This window comes from Eublepharis macularius, chromosome 3 (assembly GCF_028583425.1).
Source record: "Eublepharis macularius isolate TG4126 chromosome 3, MPM_Emac_v1.0, whole genome shotgun sequence".
Lineage (NCBI taxonomy): Eukaryota > Metazoa > Chordata > Lepidosauria > Squamata > Eublepharidae > Eublepharis > Eublepharis macularius.
Genome location: NC_072792.1, coordinates 48,281,056 through 48,305,661, shown reverse-complemented (window position 1 = coordinate 48,305,661; position 24,606 = coordinate 48,281,056). Strand labels below are relative to the sequence as shown.

The window sequence follows — 24,606 nt, the reverse complement described above, 5'->3', positions numbered from 1 at the left end:
AGTTTGTGTTTTGTTGATATATTCTTGTTTAAAAATTACCCACTACTCTACCTGACATTTCCATGCAAGCAGTAAACGCAGCAGATTAAATGAGCATACAGAGAAACAGGTACATACACAATCAAAAGCCCAACTGCTTTGTCACTGAAGGTATTGGTTCCAGGATAAGGGCCTGTATTAAAGAACTTAATTATCAGGCGGGCTTATGTGTGGACTTCAAAATAGCTTGCTATGAAATGGAAAGTTTTAATTAGCTTGCTGGTGTGTGAAGGGGGAGGCCAAGCCTGACAAATGATAGCTTACATCTGAACCATGCCACGGAGTTGGAGGGAACCCTATATAGTGAGCTTTAATGATTAAGAAGCAGAGATGGATTGAACAAGAGGATGGAACCAGCAAGATGTTAGGTTGCAAGACTAAGAAGAGGTTCAAGAAAGAAAGGGAAATTGACTGGGGGGAGCAGAAGATGTCATAATAAGCATTTGGTATACTGGAACATGTGGTTCATTTTCGTTCTTCTGTGCATCCCCACATGGGGACTGCGCAAGCGCAGGCCTGCCGACGGAAGAATCCGATAGCTTTCAAAGAGCTCCGCTAGGGGTCGCCACCAGCCAGTCATGTAGCCCAACCGCCTTTCCCACCTAAACGGGGCACGTGACCTGGGCGGGGCGACCCCCTCTCCCTCAGTTCTCTCTTAGCTGCCGCGAAGAGAGGATCTGTGCTTCTGAGCTCGTCCCGCTATTTTCTCCCGTGGTCCTGAGAGTGGGGCAGTCAGTCCTGACTCATGGGTAGCTCCTCCTCCTTCCAAGCAGGGTCGGACAAACTTGCGATCCTAGGGGGAGGGGCTCCCCTCGGCTCTTCAGTTTTTTCCGGCCCTGCTTCTGCGGGGACGCAAACTTCGTTGCTCTCTGGAGCAACCGATCCGGGGAAGAAAGAAGAAAGAAGGCGCAGGCGCTCGCTCGCAGGGGAAAAGGAAGGACTTGTTCCTCCACCCCCCCCCCCATACCCACCACTCCGGAACCAGGTGGGAGCACGATCGGATTGCGAGCAGCAGAGCCGACGTTTTTTCCCAGGAGTGGGAACCCGGCTTCTGCAGGGGCCGAGGCTGAGTCAGGGAGTCAGCCGGGCGACCGCAGAACCCAAGACCGGGTGTTTTGTTTTTTGGCGCGAAGCTCTGCGAACGGTGCAGCCGCGGCTGAAAAAAGCCGCGGCAGAAAAGCCGCGGCTGCAGCAATAGGAGAAAAGGAGCGGCAAAGCCCTATTTAGCGCCGGAACGCCAGCTCGAGGTAAGAGGCGTTTTGAGGGGGGGGTGCTTGACGCCCACCGGTTGGGGCTCCGGAGGGGCTTCTAGCAAGCCCAAATGGGGGCTGCTCAGCTCAGTGTGTTCCCGCACTTTGTTTTTTTTTCCCTTTTTCTATGCAGGGAAGGTTTTTGGCGGGAATGGCGGCAGAACCGAAAGCGACTGAGGGGAGGACGGTGGAATTATCCCTCAGTGGTATGGAGTCTTCCAGCCCCCCTTTATCACCTCACTTACCCCAGAAGGGGGCGCTAGATGCGGAACCTGACCTTTCTGGCCAACAAGCTAAGGCCAATATATTGGCTTGGATTAGGTCAGAAATAAAGAAAAGTGTGGAGGGGGCTGTGAAAGACCTTAGGAATCAGGCTGCAAACCCCGGTTCAGAGGGAGCAGGACCATCTATTCCAAGTCGGAAGAGACATGCCAAACCATCCTTGGCCACTAAATCAAAGAGAAAGAAGGTGGAGAGTTGGATAGAGGGAGACTCCAGTGAGTCAGAGGATTCACCTTCAGGTTCGGATTTACATGAGCAATCCTCACAGAGTGAGGAGGGAGAGCTTTCTGATGAGGAGGAGGAAGATGTAGGTCAAATGCAGACCAGGCTTTTTCCTCAAGAGGTATACAACAAATTGCTAGCTAAGGTCCTTAGGACACTTGAGATCTCCCAGGCTCCTTCCGGGTCCCAAGATTCTGAACAATTGTATCCACAGGGCTTAGAAAGGGCACTTCCAAAAATGGGGCCCAAACAGTCAGGGGTGCCGCTTCCTGCTGCCTTTCACAGTGTCCTCAAGGCTGAATGGGACAATCCTGCGAAACCCAAAACTTATCATTCTGCCTTTAATAAGTTTTACTCTTTGACTCCTGATTCGGCAAAGCAGGTTAGGCTGCCTACTGTGGATGATCCTGTCTCGATTCTCGCTACGTCATCGATTCTACCAATGGATGCAGAAGGTGTGCCAAAAGACCCGTCAGATAAAAAGATAGAGCAAGCTCTGCGCAGAAATTATGAAGCATCATCGGCAGCACTGAGAGCCTCGGCTACAGCGTCACTTTTTGCCAGAGCAGCATACACATGGGCTTCAGACCTGGCTGCTGCAGGGAGCGAGGTTCCCAAAGATATTAAAAATGAAGCAAAGAAGATTGCTCTTACCTCGGCCTTTGCAGCGGATGCTACATTGGATGCCTTCCAAATGTCGTCCAGGGCCATGGGTTTTAACGTCACCGCCCGCCGTAACACATGGCTTAGGAATTGGGATGTAGACCCGCAAGCACGTAGTAGAGTAGCAGCCATTCCCTTCTCGGGGAGTAAGCTCTTTGGAGAGGCCTTGGATAGGTACCTGGTGGAAGATACTGAGAAGAAGAAGGTTCTACCGTCCAGGAAGAAAGATGTGAAATACAAAGGTCGACGGCCCTTTCGAGATAACAAAAGGTTCTCGAGACCGGGGCCAGATAGATCCTTTCGAAACCGTTGGCAATCGAGACAAGGGAGTGACCGGCGGTCATTCACCTTCAGAAAATCACCCTCACAGGCAAAAGGGCAAAAGAAAGGAGGTCAAGCATGACTATTGGCCGATGGTCCTACAAATCGGGGGAAGACTACAGCATTTCTCCGATCAATGGAAGCGTACGATCTCGGACAAATGGGTGTTAGAAATAGTATCCAAAGGCTATTCTTTGGAGTTCGACAAGATTCCGCGACGCCGTTTCATTCAATTGCCACGGGACACTCTTCTGCAGAAACATCTCAAGGTGAGAGAGGCTATCCGACATCTGTTGGAAATACAGGCCATAGAACCGGTACCGGTGAGACAACGGAGGCAGGGAGTGTATTCCGTGTTTTTCATCGTTCCAAAGAAGAATGGGGATGTCAGGGCTATTCTGGACTTGAAATGGCTAAATCGTCATGTGAAATCACGCAAGTTCAAAATGGAGACGATGAAGTCAACCATACAGACCATTCAAAAGGGAGACTTTCTCACTTCCATAGATCTGTCAGAGGCCTATTTACATATCCCTATAAGGAGGTCACACAGGAAGTACCTTCGCTTCGCTTACGATGGGAAACACTATCAATACAGGGCCCTGCCATTCGGCCTGAAATCCTCTCCGAGAGTGTTTACCAAGGTTCTAGTGACTCTAATAGCATTCCTCAGAACTCAGGGGATAGCTCTGTGCCCGTACCTCGACGACATCCTGGTAAAATCCTCATCCATGCGGTCGTCCCAGTCAGCTGTGAGGGTTACGATGGACTGTCTGGAAAGGCACGGATTTGTCGTCAACAAGCAGAAAAGCACTCTGACGCCTACACAGGTGATTACACACTTGGGAGTTATTGTGGACACGATCCAAGACAGGGCTTTCGTGTCGATGGAGAGAAGACAGAAAATCGTAGAGACGGTTCTGGAAGTTCAGAGGAACAGGCGAGTGGAGGTGATGTTGTTGGCCAAGCTTCTGGGAATGATGGTGTCATGCCAGGAAACACTTCAGTGGGCCCGCTTTCACTCACGACCTTTGCAAAGCTTCCTTCGCCCGTACCAAAGGATAATAATGACCAGAGGGGAGAAGGTAGTAGAGATTCCAGAGGCTCTGGCGGTGAGCCTGGAATGGTGGACAGATCCGATCAGATTCATAGAGGGCGTGCCTCTCAGAGATCCAAAGAGGATAGTACTAACCACGGACGCAAGTCTGACAGGTTGGGGTGCACACATGCAGGACAGAATGATTCAAGGTCTGTGGAACAAGTCGGAAAGGCGCTTCAGCATAAACCTTCTCGAACTGAGGGCCATAAGGAACGGTCTACTAGAACTACAGAGCTACTTAAAAGGCCATCATGTTCTCGTGCAAACAGACAACATGACAGCAAAGGCCTACGTGAACAGACAGGGAGGCACCAGGTTCAAAGCTCTGATTGTGGAGGCAGAGGAGATCTTCACCTGGGCAGAGACGAACTTGAAGTCCCTAAAGGCGGTTCACGTGGCGGGCCAACAAAACCATCTGGCAGACTGGCTAAGCAGGAACCTGGTGGACCAGGCAGAGTGGAGGCTGGACCCTCGGGTCTTCGCCCAGATATGTCAAAGGTTCGGGAAACCGGAAGTGGATCTGTTTGCACGGGCTCGAAACACTCAACTTCCGAGATTCTTTGCAAGACAGAAGGAACAACGAGCAGAAGGAATAGACGCCTTAAATGTGGACTGGCCCAAAGGTCTCCTGTATGCGTTCCCACCGTTGAGGATTATTCACAGGGTAGTGCAAAAGGTTGTGGAACAGCGGGCAGCGGTAATTCTAATTGCACCGTTCTGGCCCAGGAGGCCATGGTTCCAGGAACTCAAGAGACTGTCGCAGTCGGAACCGTGGAGGCTTCCATGCAAGAAGGATCTGTTGTCCCAGGACGGAATATATCATCCAAACCCGGAGATGTTAAGTCTGGCAGCCTGGAGGTTGAGCGCAGTCAATTGATGGACCTAGGATATGACGAGAGCGTCATAGTTACGATGTTGGCATCGAGGAAAAGTTCGACGAACAGGATCTATAATCATACGTGGCAAGTGTTCCAATCGTGGTGCATGGAGAGGAGTCTGATTCCAACGAGGGCTTCTGCCAAGAAGATTTTGCTATTCTTACAGGAAGGACTGGAGAAGGGGCTCAGCACGAGCACGTTGAAGAGGCAGGTGGCGGCATTGTCGGCAATATTGGGTTCGAAAAGAGGAATATCACTCACAAAGCACCCCCATATTAAAAGATTTTTGAGAGGCGCCATGCTGCTGAATCCGCCACAAGTCCATAGATTTCCAACGTGGAACCTTAATTTGGTACTGACAGCTCTTACGAAGGAACCGTTTGAGCCTATGGCTACCTGTTCCCTTAAATTGCTGACTTTGAAAACAGTATTCCTGGTAGGAATAACGTCGGCCAGGAGGGTGTCAGAGCTTAGGGCACTATCAGTAAATAGTGAGTTGTGTACCTTCCATAATGACAAGGTAGTGCTCAGGCTTGACCCTGCTTTCATTCCCAAAGTGAATTCTCTTTTCCATAGAGAAGAGGACATAGTTTTGCCTTCCTTCTGTGCTAATCCAAAACATGAGAGGGAAAAAGAGTGGCACAGGTTAGATGTCAGGAGAGCACTGAGTTTTTACATAGATAGGACCAGGCATATCCGGAAGGTAGAGAGTCTGTTCATATCTTTTAGAAGCTGCTCTATGGGAGACAGGGTATCATCTTCCACATTGAGTAGGTGGATTAAGGAATGCATAGTCTTAGCTTATAGGAATAGGAAGGTGGAGTTGCCCACAGGGATCACAGCTCACTCTTTAAGGGGGGCAGCTACTTCTGCAGCTTATAGGTCTTTCCCTTCCTTGGAGAGGATTTGCAGAGCGGCAACTTGGAAATCGGTGCATACGTTTACTAGACATTACAGAATAGATCAGTTGGCCTCGGCGGAGGCTGCCTTTGGGAGAAGGGTATTGCAACATGTTCTGTAATACATAGGTTAACTCCCACCCAGAACTTCACTGCTAGATGTATATCCCATGAGTCAGGACTGACTGCCCCACTCTCAGGACCACGGGAGAATGGAAGGTTCTTTTTCACTTACCGTGAATCTTCCTTTCTCTGTGGTCCGAGAGTGGGGCAGTCCAAATCCCACCCTGAGACACTGTATAGGTACACTATTAGTTTATACTATCTATTTGATAGGGAGAAGGGATATAGAACCTGTTTGAGTTCGTTTGTTCCTGTTTATGTTTGTCTTTTTGAGTGTCTGTTCGTGGCAGTTGGGTTATTGACAGGTGCAGAAATTGGAGGGTGTTCCGGGCTTGAAAACGAACTGAAGAGCCGAGGGGAGCCCCTCCCCCTAGGATCGCAAGTTTGTCCGACCCTGCTTGGAAGGAGGAGGAGCTACCCATGAGTCAGGACTGACTGCCCCACTCTCGGACCACAGAGAAAGGAAGATTCACGGTAAGTGAAAAAGAACCTTCCATTTTCTCTGACTGGAAATTTTGGTATTGAACTTTAGGACTGGTTTCTTGGATATCGCTTCGTTGTCTCTCGTCGTCTCGGTAAAGTTGATCTTGGTATTTTCGCTCATGGCCTGTTTTTTCGTACTGCCTGATCTTTTGAAATGGCGCAGAAGGCCCTCTTTAAAAAATGTGCCCAATGTGGGATGAAAATGACACATTCCGATCTGCATGATATGTGCCTTATTTGTTTGGGGGAGGGCCACAAGGTGGAGACCGGTCGTTTCTGTCAACAATTCACCCCCAAGGCACGGAATGAGCGAGCCCAGCGCCTTAAGGCCTCTCTTTGGGAAAAGGTCCTCGCAGCCAACCCCTCCACATCGGGGAAATCTGGGAAGGGGTCTCACCCTCCGACTCCTACTTCATCTAAGCCGGCGGCCACTCCAGATCGGAGGTCTCGTGCTGGGTCTGTGGTTTCCAATCGTTCGTCAATCCAGGGTCCACCCAAATTGTCGGAGCCGAGGTCCCGAGCCGGATCCATCGTGTCGGTCCGCTCGGCTCCGAGGTCAAATCCGATAGTCGTGACGCCTTCGGATCCACCTGCTTCATCAGACCCCAGATCCACTTCCGAGTTGCCTGTAAAGAGAGCGAAGAAATCTAAGCACCGCTCTAGCTCTAAACCTGATCGGAACTGTGAGAAGTCCGCACAGTGCTCACATAAGGCGCCTCACTCGGATCCGAAAACACCATCTCCGCATCATGATAGATCGGCCTCGGATGCTGACGTGGTTGAGGTGGTGCCAGCTACTTCCAATGCTGAGAAGCTGGTCTGGACCTCCGAGTATGGCTTTGAACAAGCACCTGTGCGTGAAGGGTTGCATGAGGAGGAGATTGCTTCTCGTTGCCGTTCCCCGTCCCCGGTTGCAAGAAGCGATTCTAGCTGGGTGGTCTGTCAGATCGGGCAACCTGTTTGCCACCATCGTTCGATGCCTTGTTGTGCGCCTCCGAGTCATTATTGCTGTCCAGGGCTCCTGCCTGTTCCTAACTACCCAGATCTGAGGCCTCCGGCTTCGACCAGAATGGCGTGGCTGCCTCCCCCCTCCCCGGTTCCAGAGCTTATCGACTCCGAAGAGGAGGGTGCAGTTCCCCAACAGGCGTCTCAGGATGCCGGATCCGAGGCTTCGGATCCACCGCCTGATGAAAATGTGGGACCTGCGGCTACGTCCCCTTATGAGGATCTGAGGCTTTGCGCTGAGCAAATGTCCAGAATGGCGCAGGCATTGGACATTGATGTCTCCTCCTCAGTTCCCAAGGGAGGAGGGAAGCTGTTTGGAAGGCTCTATAGTGACGCACCTGCGGCGATTGGGTTCCCCATCGTTGATGGCTTAGACGAGGTCATCCTAAAGGCGTGGGAGAGACCAGCTGAAATGCCACCTACTTCCAAGAGGGTTGAAGCGATGTATAAGGTGAAACAAGATACCTGGCCTTCGTTGTTCAAGCACCCGGTCCCTTCCTCCTTGGTGGCCAAGGAGTTTCAGCGGCAGCGACCTGGTGCGCTTTCCACCCCGGTTGACAAGGAGGGCAGGAAGCTGGATGGCCTGGGAAGACGCCAGTATTCCATTTCGGCGCTTGGCCTTCGGATTGGCAATCACCAGGTGGTCATGGGAGGCTACCAACTGTATCTCTGGGAGAAGTTATCGGAGTATGTTACTGGCCTCCCTGACGATAAAAGAGCACTCTTCACGCTGTTGCAGACCAAAGCTATTCGGGTATCCAAACAGCAGATGAACGCTGGCAGACATGCTGCGGAAACTTCGGCGAAAGGCATGGCGAGTGCTATATTGCTGAGACGACACGCTTGGCTCCGGTCCACTGCCTTGCCCCCCGACACCAGAGCTAAGGTAGAAGAGATGCCCTTTGAGGAGACTACCCTATTTTTGGCTGCGACTGATGAGGTGTTGTCCCAGAAACGGAAAAATCGCCTGACTGCGAAGTCGTTGAGCATTGTCCCAAGTGATCAACACTTTTACAAACCGAGGTATTTTCCCAAACACCACTATGGGTACCAGCGCTATGACCGATCTGCCCGCCATTACCAGCAGCAACAGTATGCTTTCTCAAGGCCCTTCCAACCCTACCAACCTCACCAGCCCAAGAGGCGATCCTCCCGACAGAGGACACCTCAACCTCCTGCTCAACGCAATAGAGATGCCCAAGGCCCCGGGAAGCAGTTTTGACTTCCGGCACTGCCACCCAATCCTGATCCCTGTTACACCGAGAGACTGATGCCATATCTTCCTGAATGGGAATTGATTACATCGGACTCTTGGGTGTTATCTATCATTGGACAGGGGTATGGGTTGGAGTTTATGGCCAGGCCTCCATGCATGTTAACTGCAGAGGCGTTCACTAATACGATGCCTGAATTAGAGATGGAGATTCAATCTCTAATGAATAAAGGGGCAATTGAGGAAATGTCTGGTTTGCCTGTTTTTCATGGTTTCTTCTCGAGGTTCTTTCTAGTACCAAATAAAGATTGTGGTCTACGACCTATTTTGGATTTGCGGGGTTTAAATCTATATCCGATCTTCTAAATTTAAGATGGTCACCCTTTCAGAGGTCCTGTCTCTTCTCTCCCAGGGGGACTGGTTTGCGGTCCTGGACCTCAAAGATGCTTATTTCCATGTGGGAATTAGAAAGGACCATAGGAAATACCTGTGTTTTAAATACCATGATAGGGTGTATCAATACACTGTGTTACCCTTCGGTTTGGCTACCGCCCCTAGGGTGTTCACTAAATGTATGGCCCGTGTAGTTGCTTACCTGAGGACACTGGGTTGCTCTATTTTCCCATATTTGGATGACTGGCTTTTGTCGGCACCATCGGAAGATAAGCTGAGAAGGGATGTCACCTTGGTCACTACGGTCTGTCTGCGACTGGGCCTAGTGATAAATACCGCCAAGTCTAAGCTGGTACCTTGTACAAAGTTGTCCTATATTGGGGCAGACCTGGACTCTATGTTGGGTAGAGCGACCTTGCCCCTTGACAGGGTTAGAAAAATTCACTCCATGGTCTCGCTGTTCTCTAGGAATAGATATCAGACTGCCAGGGGTATTCAAAAGCTTCTGGGACACATGGCTGCTGCCACAGCAGTAGTCCCGTTTGCCCGCCTTAATATGCGGAGCTTGCAAAATTGGTTTGTGAGACTTTTTAACCCATTTTTACATTCTCCAAGCCGACGTTTCGCTATCCCTCGGTCAGTGCTTTGTTCCTTGCTTTGGTGGACCTTGGGTTCTAACCTCACTTGTGGCGTCAGTTTTAGACCCCAGTATTGGGAGCTGAGTGTTACTACGGATGCTTCCACATATGGTTGGGGAGCTTACTGTGGCTCCCTTTCTATTCCTGAGGTTTGGGGGCATTCTGAGCAATCACTTCATATTAATGTGTTGGAACTTAGGGCTATTCGCTTCGCTCTTGTCTCTTTTACAGCTCTCGTCAGGAACAAGAGTGTGCAGATTCGTACAGACAATACCACTGCAATGTGTTATGTAAACAAACAAGGCGGAACTGCATCCTTAACCCTGTGCAGGGAGGCTGCTGCCCTTTTGGAATGGGCAATTGCGAATGGTGTAACCCTGCACGCTATTCTTGTAGCAGGAACCGACAACTCTAGGGCGGATGTGCTCAGCAGAATGGTGCTCTCCAATCACGAGTGGTCGCTGAATATGGTGTACCTCGAGCCTGTGTTTCTGCTGTGGGTCTTTCCAGATATGGATTTGTTTGCCACAAAGGAAAATGCAAAAGCCCTGTTTTTCTGTTCCCTTGCAGGGAGCAACCCCCGCTCTATGGGGGACGCCTTCCAGTTAGTTTGGACAGGTCGCCTCTACTACATGTTCCCGCCAATTCCCCTCATTGCCAAGGTGCTCTGCAAAGTTCAGCAGGACAACACAGATTGTATTCTAGTCACCCCGTATTGGCCAAGGCAGTTTTGGTGGGCAAAACTTCTAGAGCGGTCCAGACGGATGTTCATGTCCCTTCCCTTGGCCCCAGATATCCTGACATGGGGGACTCTATTCCATCACGACCCCGAGAGGCTACGTTTGACGGCTTGGAGAATATACCCTCAATAGATAATTTTTCTGAAGAGGTTAGGTCAGTTTTGCTTAATGCTAGGAGACTGTCCACTAGGCTCTCTTACAAGGCTAAGTGGGCACGTTTTTCCCAGTGGGTTCAAACTAAGGGGTACTTACCTGACTCCTGCCCCCTCTACGCTGTCCTGGATTATTTATGTTACCTAAGAACACAAGGGCTGGCTACGTCCTCTCTCAAGGTGCATTTGGCTGCCATTTCGGCTTTTCATCAACAGGTTGGGGGAACCTCAGTGTTCTCACACAAGCTCTCTCAGAGGTTTCTGAAAGGGATTATGAATTTATATCCTCCACTGTTGCACCCTGTCCCGCAGTGGTCCTTGTCCCTCGTGCTGTCGCAATTAATGTTGCCACCATTTGAGCCTTTGGCGACATGCTCTCTGAAACTTCTATCTTGGAAAGTTTGTTTTCTCGTTGCTGTTACATCTGCAAGAAGGGTAAGCGAGTTGTCTGCGCTAAGAATTGACCCACCCTTCTTGCAGTTCCACCCAAATAGGGTGGTTTTGAGGCCATGTATTAAATTTTTGCCTAAGGTGGTGTCATCTTTCCATATGGTACAAGACATTACCTTGCCCATTTTTTTCCCAAACCCTCAGTCGGGTGGGGAACGGGCCTTGCATTCCTTGGATTTGAAGCGAGCCCTGTCTTTCTATCTAGATAGGACTAGGTCCTTTAGAAGCAACGAGCACCTGTTCATTTGTTTTGCAGGTGGCAATAAGGGTAAGAGAGCTTCTTCCCAAACCATCTCTAGGTGGATCGTTTCTGCCATACAGAAGGCATATAGTCAGGCCAAGGTACCTTGCCCCTTGCAAGTTCGGGCGCACTCCACAAGGTCCCAAGCTTCATCTGCTGCGTTTCTGAAGGGGGTCCCTTTAGTGCATATATGTAAAGCTGCAACTTGGTCTTCATCTGACACTTTTATTAAACATTATGCAATTGACGTCAACACTTCTCAGGATGTGGCAGTGGCCAAGGCAGTTCTGCATTCTTTGTTTGTGTAATGCAATAATGATGATAAAACAAGGAGGAGCTTTTTGGGTGATTACTGTTGTATTGTGTGTTCTTATAAGATGTCATTTTAGTCTGACTTTCACGTTTGGTTTTTATTTATAATAAACGTTGTACTTCTTCTGCAGAGTTCTCACCCGTCTCCTTTTATTGTGTCTGGAGCTTGGTACTCTCCCCATGTGGGGATGCACAGAAGAACTAAAATGAATACGGGGTTTACATACCTGTAACTGTTGTTCATTGAGTTCTTCTGTGCAGACACACATCCCTCCCTCCTGCCCCGCTGTGAACTCTCAGATGTGGAATGGTGGGGTTCACGGCGGCTCAGGAGAACTGAGGGAGAGGGGGTCGCCCCACCCAGGTCATGTGCCCCATTTAGGCGGGACAGGCGGTTGGGCTACATGACTGGCCGGTGGCGACCCCTAGCGGAGCTCTTTGAAAGCTATCGGATTCCTCCGTCGGCAGGCCTGCGCTTGCGCAGTCCCCATGTGTGTCTGCACAGAAGAACTCAATGAACAACAGTTACAGGTATGTAAACCCCGTATTCTTTTCAGTTGCTGTTACTGGCAGAATTTCATTGATCCTTATAGTAAAGGAGAGATCCCTGATTAAGTGGCCCAATTGCTGGAAATGATTTCTGTCTACTTAATTCGTTGTCAGTCTTCTGTGCAGGCACACATGGGACTGTGCGTGCACATGCCTGCCAATTGGTGAGGTTTCTGTAGCTTTAAAAACCATTAGGGGGAGCCTGTCCTCCCAGACTGCATGTGTGGGCTCTTCCTGCTGAAAGCAGCCTGCACTCTGGCGGAGACGGTGCCCCTACCCACATTTCCTCTTTCGCCGCCAGCCAGAGACGTTCTTTTGCAGCATGCTCTCTGGTCTTCTCATCTCAGAGTAGGCTCTCTCCTCTTAGTGTCAGATCATCTTTATCAGAAAGAATTGGATCATCAGAGACACTGTTTCTTTAACAGTGGCAGATGAAGCCCTTTTTAAGATGTGCTCTCAATAATGTGCTCTCAACAGAGAGAGGAAGAAGCTGGATGGGTTGGGAAGAAAGATCTACACCTCTTCAGCTCTCAGTGTGAAAACTGCAAATTACTTCACAATAATGGGAGCCTACTAAATTTTCTTGTGGAACAAGATGGCAGCTTTCAATGATCGCCTGCACTGGTGAAAGTTATTCAGGAGGCCCTGAAGTTGTCAAAACAATAGATTAATGTGGACAGAAATGTGAGTACCACTGCGTTGGCAGTGGTACTCAGGAGATATGCCTAGCTCCGTTCAACCGCTTTGCCTCTGGAGATGCACAATAGAGTTGCCTTTTGAAGGTCAAACACTGTTTTCTAGCAAGAGAGATGAGTATCTGTCACAGAAAAGACGGACAAACTGCAAGGTGGTATGGCGTATCACCTCCAAAAGAGCGGTCTGGTCAGAGACCTCTGTAGGAGTGGATATTTTAGATACCAACCATACCAGTATCCTCAAAATCATTCAACCCCTACTATCCAGGGGCATTGCCAGAGGAGGAAGTCATCACAAAAGCGGAGGCAGGGCAGGGCCATAATCCTTCCGCTGGCAAGGATCTGGCTCCACAGGCAAAGCAATTCTGACTAGAACCAGAATATTCCATAGTATTTGCTGATAGGCTTTCCCAGTATTTTTCAGCCTGGAAACTAATCACCTCTGATATGTGGGTTCTAAGTATTGTTCGGTTTGGTTATAAAATGGAATTTGACCATTTACTGAGTCTGAGTCTTCCTAATAAACGAAAACAAGACTCATCATCTGATCTAGCAAAAGAATTGACAGCATTATTGCAGAAAGGGAAGATAAAACAGGTTCCCACATTGGAATCCCAATGGGGATTTTACTCTAGATTTTTCTCAGTATAGAAAAAAGATGGTTGGTTTAGACCCATACTTGACTTGAGGGAACTGAATAAATCGGTGGGAGTATGAAAATTTAGAAAGGTGACACTCTACAACTGGTCGCCTTTAATTCATGGTTCATGATGATGGACATGAAAGACACTTATTTCCATATATCCACTCCTCCCGTAGGAAGTTTTTGAGGTTCACATTTGATGGTAACATTATCCGTACCAAGTTCTCCCATATACAGCCCCTAGAGTTTTCGCAAAATGCATGGCAATAGTGGTAGCTTACCTTAGAACTCAAGGATGTTCCATATATCCTTATTTGGATGGTTGGCTTATTTCAGCATATTCCAGTGATACATTGCAACGACTATCTGTCCTTGGTTATAGAAACATGCCAGATTCTAGGACTTGCCATAAACTTCAAAAAATCCAATCTGAACCTGTCAAGGATGGTGCAATTTATAGAAGCAGTTCTCAGTGGATTACTGAATAGGGCATTTCTCCCATTGGAGAGGGTAGAAAGAATAAAGTCCACGGTCAGATGCTTCACTTTTTGTAGATTCCATTCAGCTCTGAACATACAAATGCTCCTAGACCTCATGGCATCTACTACAGCTGTAGTCCCATTAGCAAGGTTACATACAAGGAGGCTACAGTTACAGTCTTTGTTCATCGCCCAATCATTCATTCACAGGATAGGATGGTTGCTGTTAATATTCAGGCTTCTGGCATCTGTTACACTTCCTGCTTTTGTATAAGCAGGAATGTGCACATTCCTAGCCAGATGTATGTAAATACAGTCTATTTATCTGTAAGGACTTTTGTAGGTCCAGATTCTGTTGGTGGAACATTTCGATCCTCTCTGTCATAGTGTCAAATTTCAGAATTCTGCCTGTTAGTAGGGAATTTAGGGTGCTCTTTGACTGGAGAACTCTTAGTATCCTTTCTATTAGTATTCTTTTTCTTGGGAGGGGAGGTCAGAATCCTGGCTCCCAGTAACAGATTCAAAGTTTTCCTTGTACAAGATGCGGGCAGAAAGAAGGTACTAAATGAAGTAATGAGAATGTGTGATGGGTCTGGGTGGGACAATTGAATTATTTGAGCAACAGATTTGGGTAATGCTTGTTCATGAAGGCTAGGGGATGGGCTGATGGCTTAGACTATCTTCTGAGCAGAGTTCAGATAGATCCTATGAATCAGCTTTAGCTATTTCTTACTGGCATCTCTTTCAAAGTTGACATCTCTCCAATTATAAATTTTGTTGTGGCTCTAAACTTCTAAAGAGATCTTTTTAAAATTACATTGTTCCTTTCTATTGCAGCCTTGAGTAAAACAACCACTTTGGAGCAATGATCCACTCCCAACAAAGCTACTTTGCTTGACTGATGTTTCCTATAGTGTCACATAACCCATTGGAACTATGGGTCTGCCCAGCCTCTTTTCTCATACCTTCTTATACAGTGACTCTGAATACTGAGTAAAGGTTGCTCAGGGGGATACCATTTGGGATTTCCCCACTTCACCTGCTTCCTGCATGTGGCATGTTTGTCCCCGGGCCAAACCCTCAAGCTTACTTGCTTCTGCTGCTGCATATTTATTTGAAGGATTAGTGGAGGTCAATGGTGGAAAAATGTCATCTTGAGAATATGCTTCAGTAGCTTAACCTTGATGTCCTGGTAAAACAGAAATGATCTGCAATAGCAACAGTCTTATTTCTGATATACCTGAGCAAAGTTGCAGCTATTAACATGTCAGTTGTTCCTGCATGTTATTCCCACATTAAAAATGCGGAGTATGGAAATCCCAACCAAGAAGGAGCAAGTATACCCAGTTTTACATATTATTATGAAGTCTATCAGCTGGAACAATGTATACATATAATGCAAAATACCAGTTATCAGTTGGTTTGTATAACTCTCCAGTAAGGGTTATACCTTCCTGTTACAAATCACTCCAAAAAAACACTTCCATCTGATCCACTGCCCCTTTATGAAAGAAATGCTATAGGTTTGGAAAGCACAGATGAACAAATTGGTTCCTGCACTGCCCCCTTTAATCCTCTTCTTAGACCACCCACTTAGACCACCCCTTGTTTTATAAGTACCAGCAATTCAGACATTGGGAGACAAGGTGGTCTATTTTTTTTTATCAAAGACCAGCTAATAACAGGGGAGCTTATTGTGACTAAACTCCACAATGTAAAAACTGACTGGTTCCAGATTCACCTAGTTAGCCACTTCCTTTCAAACCCGGTAGTTACCCAGCAGGTTCCAAGGCCACTAGATGACTTTGAAGCATTAATTTATGCAATTTCCAGCAAATTGAAAAGGTTAGTCAGTCTCTCTCTCATATGTGATGTATTTAATCTGTTTCTCCTGTGATAGTATAAATGCCTTACACCTGGCTTTAAAAGTAGATACTGGTACTATTCTCCAGTCTGAAATCTGGTCTTCTGTTTAGACCAAACAGCCCTTTCAAACAATTTCTTCCACTGTTAAGGAAAAGCTATGAAATTTCTAGATGGTGATTCCTCCCCCTATTAAAGCTTCAGCATATATACTAGACAACTTCAGCATATATACTAGACAACTTCCTCTTTATGCTGTTGGGACTGTAAAATAAAAGAGCCTTTCATATGGAGTTATAGTTTGTAGCCTCTTGCTTTCTAGTCACAGGCAGAAAGTTTGGTGTTATACCCCCTTCTTCTCTTTGCCTGCATACTGAGAGGAGCAGTGAGATGGAGACAAAAGATGGGCATTAGGCTGAAAACCACTGCCTTGAAGGACAAAGACATTCAAATACATTTTATATAATTTTGGTGTCCTTTTTATTTCATGTCAATTCCGTCCAAGGCAATGTGCAGACTCTATTATGTGGTTTGGATGTTTGGAAAGTTTTTTTTTTAAAAAATCCTTAAATATCATGGAGGGTGAGCTTTCAAATTCCAGTTTGTTTTGTAGCTTCTGAATATACAGTAATAATCTTTGAAACAAAACCTTCAGTTAATGCTAACGGTATGAGAATAGGTGTTATCCCAATATCCAGATTTTCTTCTAATTTTGAAGTATGTAATTTCAAAATGCTTTTAAATCTCTCTTCTTCTTTTTTTAGCAAATAATGTATGTTGTTTGCACTTCTGGTTGCGAAGCACTGAATGTTGTATCCCACAGTATATACAGAAAAATGGCTTTAGTCTACCTGGCATTGTAGGAAAATGACAGGATATGGTGGGAGCTTGCAAATTAGCAACACTTTTCCCTTTAACTTCTGTATTCAGAATTTTGTGATCAAAATAGAAACCAGATCTATGTTTTACTTTGGGGGATGGGATACCTGAAGCAGGAATTGGGATAATTAAAGAATAAGACCACCTAGAAACCCAGAATTTTTGTGAAGGCATTCAGTAGACTGTTGCTTCCTTACCCGCTAGACAGACAAAGTAGTTGAGAGTCCTAATTCCTACATGCATGAATTCTTATTACACACCGTCAAATGTTTCTTTTGATGTTTCTTTGAGATCCTGGTAGCTGCATTGAAATGTAACTTAGAAGTTGGGTCTGCTGCCAATTAGAGGTGTGCAATTTTTTTTCCTTTCAGAACACTTAATTTATGTATATTATTGCATGATTTTATTTTCCATTGATTTCAGTGCAAGCAAATCTCACCTTTCTCTCAATTCATCTGAGAAAAGCTTCTGTTAGATTGTGCTCTGATGCTCAAGATTTAAATATCTGACAAATAAGAAAAGGGGTATTCATTTTATGTGTGGAGGGACGTGTTTGACAACCCAGAAAATCAGGCAGTGTGGAAGAATGGGCACAAGTAATATAGAAATAAGAAATAGTCATTGGGCACCATGTTTAGCAGGAGCATAGCATCTCTGTACTGGGCGCAAAGGAATTAGGTGAGGTTACAGATGGCAGAATAACCACCTAACCCTTCTTTCTACTGTATAACGTATGAGTTTTTCTTCCTTTCCCATAGTGACTACTAGTTCATTTATTAGTGAAACTGTGTATTTTGTGTGGTTCTGTATTTCCATTTATTGACATTTTGTTAAAAGTAGTTGTTGGGACTGCAATTTCAAACAGCTGATCAGCATACATGCTTTGTAACCCTTAACCCCATGCTCTTTACCTGCCCAGTTGCTGCTGGTGTAAATACATTGTAAAGACAGACCGATCAGTGCAGTTATTCTCAGGGCCAGAACTTTGTAACTCTGCTAACTGGGAAATGGCCCTGTTGACTACATTATCTGTGACATGTTCTCTTGTCCCCCCCCCCAGCCCTCTGACCTCCATCACCTGTAAGCCAAATGCCACAATGACAGATGTATCTGACAATCACTAAATATCATTACTTTTGAAAAAATCACTTTCAGTTTAGCACTTCAGCAAAAATAGCTTTTAGAAATACTTGATTTGTAAATAACCTAATGCACAAGCCTAATGCTAATGGAATGAGATGCGTACCTAGCAAGGTCTCAGTCTTTGCAGCCCCAACACTTTGAGCCATACAAGCGGGGGGGGGGGGTCCATTGACTCCCTCTCTTTCTCCCTCTCCTCCTGTAAAATCTTACTCAAATTCAAGTGCAAAATGCAGAGCACAACCAAAACTCAAGGAATAAGAAAGCATAAGCAAGTGGGCTTGAACAAATTAAGATAGTAGCAGAACATGTTTCTAATGACAAGCATTCACAAAAGAGGAGAAAGGCCTTGTATCTTTCTCATTTGATTTTTTAAATTTAACTTGAAAACTGGGTTTACCACATATAATAGTGGCATAGATGGGCGGTCAATGATGTGTCTATAGTACTGTCTTCAGTGCCTCTAAACAGAGGAATGAGTGTGTTTTTCAGTGAAGAACCCTGAGTATTTTCTTCAGTGTGAAAGACCCTTTTGGTTTTCTAGAGCTGGGTATGACACACACACACCCCATCTTCTCCCTTTCAAGAATTTCCACTTTCGTATCCAGACCTTACCATGCTTACTCTAGACAAACTCCAGATTGTAACAGAGAGTGGAACTGATCTCTCTTTCCGATTGGAAAGGTAAAGCATTGGGATATAACAGTAGAGTATTATTCTAGTCCAACTGTATTGTTACGATATAGAGACTTTTAAGAAGGGGTGATGATTAAATTCAGGACTTCTGTGGACAGAACATTCCCTGACCCCAGGAAATAATTAATGATGAGCCCTTGCTATGGTCTTGGAGCCAAGGGATGAAAGAGTGTCTGGAAAGGGGACACTTGGCACTATATGCTGAGTCTTGATTGGTAGCTAAAGGCATAGTGGAAAATTGAATGGAGCATCCCTTAGAAAATTTAATGGCCTCCTAGAGAGAGAGATACTCATCCAGTTCCTAGCCCCTCTGTGGAGAAAAGCACTGACCCTGGGTGATTAATTCATTGGCACCCCTATGCTTATCTAGGCTCTTTTATTGAAACTAAGGGAGAATCCTCCCTTGCAACTGGAGATAGTTAAACATAACCTCATTGCATGGGATTACAGTTTTATTCCCCGATGTTATATCCTCAATAGAACGCTACTTCCTGAAACTTAAATTTGACTGTAAGATCCAAATCCCACACTGAAAGCAAACTTCTGAAGCAGAAGTTAGGGAAGTTCAGGTTGAGAGTGAAAAGTGGATACCTAGGTAACTAATCCCTGATAAGGGGAAGGTGCAATGGAACAGGCAGGGTATCATCTGACCAGATTTTGAAACCACACTCAGAGGACCAAAAAACTGACAAGCTACAACTTAGAGATGCTTTGGATAATTTTTGCAGTGGTATGAAGGACTGCCAGTATTCAGAACCTTGGGCGCCTGCATATTATGACAATGAATATGCCCTGGCAGGCTCCCCTAGAACGCTAACAAGACCTAACCTGGCCCAGTTTTGTAGAACAGACAGGATAGAGATGCGATTGGCCATAGGTTCTACCTCAGTCGCTTGGAGAACCCTCCTTTATGGGAAGGCTGCTGCTTGCCAGCTGAGACCGGAGACAAGACTAAATCTGCTTTTCTAAGGTGATTTCAAGCCAGGTGGGAGACTTCGGGAAATACTATCCTGGTTGTTTGGCCTATGCAAGGTTTGGCTGCTTTTGATTATAAAGCAAGAATGAAACAATGATAGCATTCTTGTTTGTAAGCAGTGCATCATTAGTGATACGGATGCTGCTGAAGCTGGACTCCAGAATGTTAGGTTGACGTAGTTGAGGTTATTGGTTATGCAATTCCGTCATTTGTGTACGGCATACTTTACATTTAATTTTAATATATCATTTAATCACATTTATTAATTATAATAACTCGTCACTTCATTTTACAGGGTTTCTGCACCAGTTCCTAGAAGCTTGCAGCAATGAGTCCTTCTTCCGTACTTGTTCAGTGCTACTTCGAAACTCTAAATTAGATATACCAGTTCTGGAAAAACTCAGCATTCTACTGCAAAAGCTCTCAAAAATTAAGTAAGTCTTATATTTGTCGAAAAAACACTGTAGGCTTATCCCTTAATGTACAAAGCTGTTCCCCTGTCATTCTTTTATATTTCAAGTCAATGTGTAGAAAAAGAGGTGTGGTGGAAAAATCCATGGAAGGCACTGGCAGGCAGGGCCCTCTGTTGCAACATGTAATGGCATAAGGAAATGCAGCTGGGACGAACCAGCAACCACCCTCTCTCCCCAGTATGCAGAAGTGCAGTCCCTTGTGAGTGGAGAATCTCAAGTTAGTTTGTATTCCAGGCAGAGTATGGATGATATGGCTTATATCCAACCAGTTCTGAAGGGCATTTCGGTCTTTGGAAGCAGGGGCTGTGATTTCTGCCAGTTCTCCTCCCACTGCAGGCCCCTACGTTGCCCTCTGCACCGTTACTAAGGATTTCCTGGGAACACAATGAGGGGGGGCTCAGTGGGCTGAAGAAGGAAGGTCCTGTTCTGTAAGGTCAAATTCATGAACAGATTGCGCAGAATTCAAGCCAGTATTAGACAAAGGAGTAAGTTTTCCTGAAAGTTTCAGTTAAACCCTAAGTACTTCTGTTGAATTTAAGTAGATAGTGCTGCCTTTAGTGTTTCTTTTTCGGTAAATAAATAAATAATCTTATTGTTTAAAATCAGACTTACTAGCTGTGATGGACTCAGCTTCAAAAGCTGGGATTGCCGGACAGTAAAGAGGATGATTGGCATTTTTCTCCCCCCTCCCCTTTGTGGCTAGCCTGAAATGGCAGTTGGGGATGGGATGTTGAGGGGCTGACAGTTGGAGTAAACTGACAAGTGAGGGGAGTTGGAGTCTGGCTTCTGACCAGAGAGCATCAACCAGAGAGTCCTCTGTGTGAGGAAGGAAGGGAAGGAGTTCCCTTAAAAGTGAAATCAGTACTTTCCTGAAGCACTTTTAGTCCTTGGACTAAAGTGGGAAAGACAGCACTAACTCCTGCATAGACTCAAGAGATCTGGGAATTATAGTGGGCCAAGGAAGTAGGTAGAAAGGAGTCTCCCCTTCGGCACCAGGAACAGGGTTATAGCTCATAACTATAACGCCTGCCCAGTATCTTCTAAGGGTTTGACTCAGTGGAGTACCCTAAGGTCTGGAGAGGAGGGGAAGTCGTGCTGTGCCTGTGTGTTAAAGTGGAGCATTTGTGACGCAGTGCCAACCTCTGAAAGAACTCACTTTAACATCTTTAAGACTAATAACATCAACATCTCTCAAAGAAGCCAGCAACTTAGAATCATATCAAGCGTTTTGTGCCTCACACCAGTGAAGTTTCTGTACTAAAACCTTTGTTACTTCAGTTCAAACGCCTGCCTACCTGCCTTATTATGTCACCTACTTGTAAATAAACCTCCTGTTACATTTTGAATCTTCCCAAGCCTTCTGTGCCAGTTTCTGTTTATGGGAAGCGCAAACCCCTGATCTTTTCCCTCCTTGGACTTGGTTGGGTAACCATGCTACTTATATGTTACTAAAGGGTGGGACAAGAAATAAAGTTGAAGCTTTACATCAACCATGCTACTAAAGGTTTCCCAGCCCAGCATACAGCTTCTTAGGCTTAAAGAAAAGAAGTTTTACCTCAGGGTAGGGGAAGGTCAGCCCAAGCCTGAGACAAGGGTTTGTAACACTAGCCTTCTGCCAAATGTGCATCATTCCGTACTTAAGGACCTTTGTTCTTCTTTTTGATGGTATCTGGTATTTCAGTCTTTCTTTCCACTGCCTCTGCTATGATAGTAAATAGTAATAAATCAAATGTCATCAAATTATGTCTCAAAGCCACCTTTATTTACCAAATTTTCTCTTACTCTGTTACAAAGAAAAGCTCTCTTTTTTTCTGATGTCCAATTTCCTTATTCCACAAACTCACAGATCATCAAATCATCTATTTCTTACAAAAAGTCTATAAGGGTTTCCAGTCAACAATAAACAAACTTTTTGTCTTTTCTCTGATCAATGAAGAAAGTTTTGCCATCGTTGCAAATTCTAGCACCTTCATCCACATTCCTCCACTGTAGGCAATGATAATTTTTTGTTGTCCATCAATTCATTTATATTCCAAACCTGAATAACATAAGACAAATAGAGCCATACATTTTACATGAATAAAAAGGATAGCAAATATTTTCACTTCAAACAGTTGTTCACCTCTCCAGAATTGTGTCCCATGTAACTGACATTCTTGCTATGCCTTCACCATACTGAAAATGATGTTCTTACTTTATTACAGGAGTAATAAGAAGATGTTTGAACTGTTTACTATTCACCTGATGATTCAAGAACTACAGAGGACAACACATCCTGAGCATGCTTTTTTATGTATTAATCTCAACTCCATTCTCTTTAATTTGGGCTTGATAAAAGGCAATCCTCTTGCAAACAGTCTAAACACAAGTCAGTAACAAGCTGTGTTTTATTTAAGTTTTTTTCTGCAGGTTGCTCGTACTACATGAATTGATGATATGAAAAAAATGGTTACATTGAGTGCTCCCATAGACGTTTTGATATGGGATACTTTGCCATTTTTTATTAAACTGAATAATGGTCTTTTTATCTTTTGTGAACATTATGTAATTATACTGTGGTCTTGATGCAGATAAATATGCATTCAGCATTATGCAGAGGTTGCTATCTGCAGCTACTGTACAGATTGTAATTGGGCAACAAAATTCATTCTTCACTCATAAAAGTTGGATCAGTGCTTCCAAATCTGACCTGGAACTTTACTTGCAATCCTGAGTGCAGGAGAGTGCAATTCCCTTTTATGTAAGGAATTTCTGATTCAGTATGGCAAGCATTGTGAGATTTTTGAGCCCGCTGTGCATGATTGTGTCTCTCATAACATGCACATGTTGACTGGAAGAGTTCCTCCACCCCAACCTCTACTGAAGACCCATACCTATATCCCTGCTGAAGAACCCAAAAAAGTAATCAGTAATGCAGAAGTACCTTCTAATTTAGAGCTCTATAAAGTGCAGCTAGGAGGGCAACCAGCACCTTCTGCATTTTGTCTGGTTGGCTTTGCTCTACAGCTTCCCTTGCAGTTTAACAGCATCTGCTTCTCTTCTCAGACATTCCAGAGTTAATGGCCCTCTATTGGATGACAGGATGGACTGTTGGCAAGCTAGAGGGAAACCAGATGCTAAAAAGGCACCATCGTTTTCCTGATATTTTTTTCAAATGAGGGAAAGGGCACAAAAATCCTGGGCATGGGTTTCTAGTTGGCTACTGCAGTAGTAAGGGATGTATAGTTGGAAGCCTGATTTCTGCAGTTCAGACTACGAGGGTTTAAACCACCAGTTCATTTGACATTTGGGAATAATATACTCAAAGTTTTATAAATGAGATTTCACTTATATTAATGTTTATACAGAACATTTTAAATATTTATTAATGTCTTTTAGAAATAATCCTGATTATTGATGCCAAACGAGAACAATTGTTGGTGATTTGCCGTCTGTAATTTCTGGGTACTGTAACGTTCACCAGAGTTGCTGTTTTCTCCTTTTTAAGTGTATATGCTAGCTATCACTGTGCTTTATGGTTTCATGGTGATTTATAGAATGTCTCGGTTCTCATGTTGAATGCATTAGAACATGCAAGTGGTTCAAATAGGACTGGGATGACAACAATCTTTAGCCCGGAGAGCTGGATCCTCCTACACTACGACATCTGGCACATACATGCCTTGCCCAGGAAGTGTCCATCTGTTTCCTAAACATTTCAGTGTAAAATTAAAATGAAATTAATTACATTGTTAATAAAATTCCTTGCGTTTTCTCCCAGTGTTTTTCTGTATTAAGTGAATCTTTAAAAAGCCATTATTTTTGCTGGATTCACAGCCCCTTCTGTGTGTAACTTTTTCACATAAGGAATTAGTATGCACGGTTTTGGTAACCCAGTGACTCCCACTAAATAGTATTTGTTGCTTATTATAAACAGTTATTACCAATTTATTAAACATTTAAAATGCAATAAGCCATATGACTAAGCTTAGCCCAGTCCTTCCTGGAAGCTGATAAATGAGAGAATCTCAAAACAAAAGTTTTTGGGGTGATTCCCCCCCCCCCATATTGACATAATTAGATCAACTCTTAGAGTGTAGACATTTCTGCAATTAACTGTTTTGTATGTGGGGTTTGGAGTACTGGCGGTGTGTATGCTTGACAAGGATCTGGGGAGACAGGTTTAAATTTCCCACTCTGCCATGGAAGCTTGCTGGGTGATCTTTTAGCCCAATCCTACTTCATAGGGTTGCTGTGAGGAGAACAATGTATGCCACTGTGAGTCCTCGCTGGGGAAGTAAATAAAGAAAACAACTACTTTCATATAGTTTAGGAGTTGGTTTTCACCTCAGGACAGTCCTGCTGGGCTTCCCTGGCCTAATAAACCAGTGTGGGATCATGTTTCCTTCAGAGCCTTTTACAAAAAGAAAGGATGGCATCCTAAGTTTTTCCTCAGAGCAAGGCACTTTGGCAGGATTGGATCACTGCCATCTTTCCATTGAAAAGAAGTAAGTAGCCATTCTCTATAAACTCGGCTAATCACTCTACCATACAGAGGCCCTGAGATGAAACCTGCTTGAGGCTGGGAATTTGCATTGTAATAATACTACATTGTAAACCTGTGGGTGGAAAACTATGGGTACATACTTCAGTGGTTCATTTTTTCCATTTTATGAGCTTGCGGGTAAATCGTTTGTAACATAATTTTTTTGTGCACACACAATTACATTTTTCCATAGCCTTAAATATTATGAGGCTGATGGACTTAATTACAAACACAAGTTAATCATGCCACCCACCCTGTGAAATAGAGGTGCACTTCTATATTGTG

At 45.1% G+C, this 24,606-nt stretch overlaps 1 protein-coding gene across 3 annotated transcripts in view; it reads left to right on the top strand.

The window, feature by feature from the left end:
- Positions 1-23,529, top strand: part of CCDC138 (coiled-coil domain containing 138) — a 61,510-nt gene extending 37,981 nt beyond the window's left edge. For all 3 annotated transcript variants that reach the window (XM_054974907.1, XM_054974906.1, XM_054974908.1), the window contains exons 14-15: positions 19,619-19,757; positions 22,001-23,529. In XM_054974907.1, coding sequence (XP_054830882.1) covers positions 19,619-19,757; positions 22,001-22,172 — 311 coding nt within the window. In that variant the 3' untranslated portion in view covers positions 22,173-23,529. The remainder of the gene's footprint in view (positions 1-19,618; positions 19,758-22,000) is intronic.
- The last annotated feature ends 1,077 nt before the right edge of the window (positions 23,530-24,606 follow it).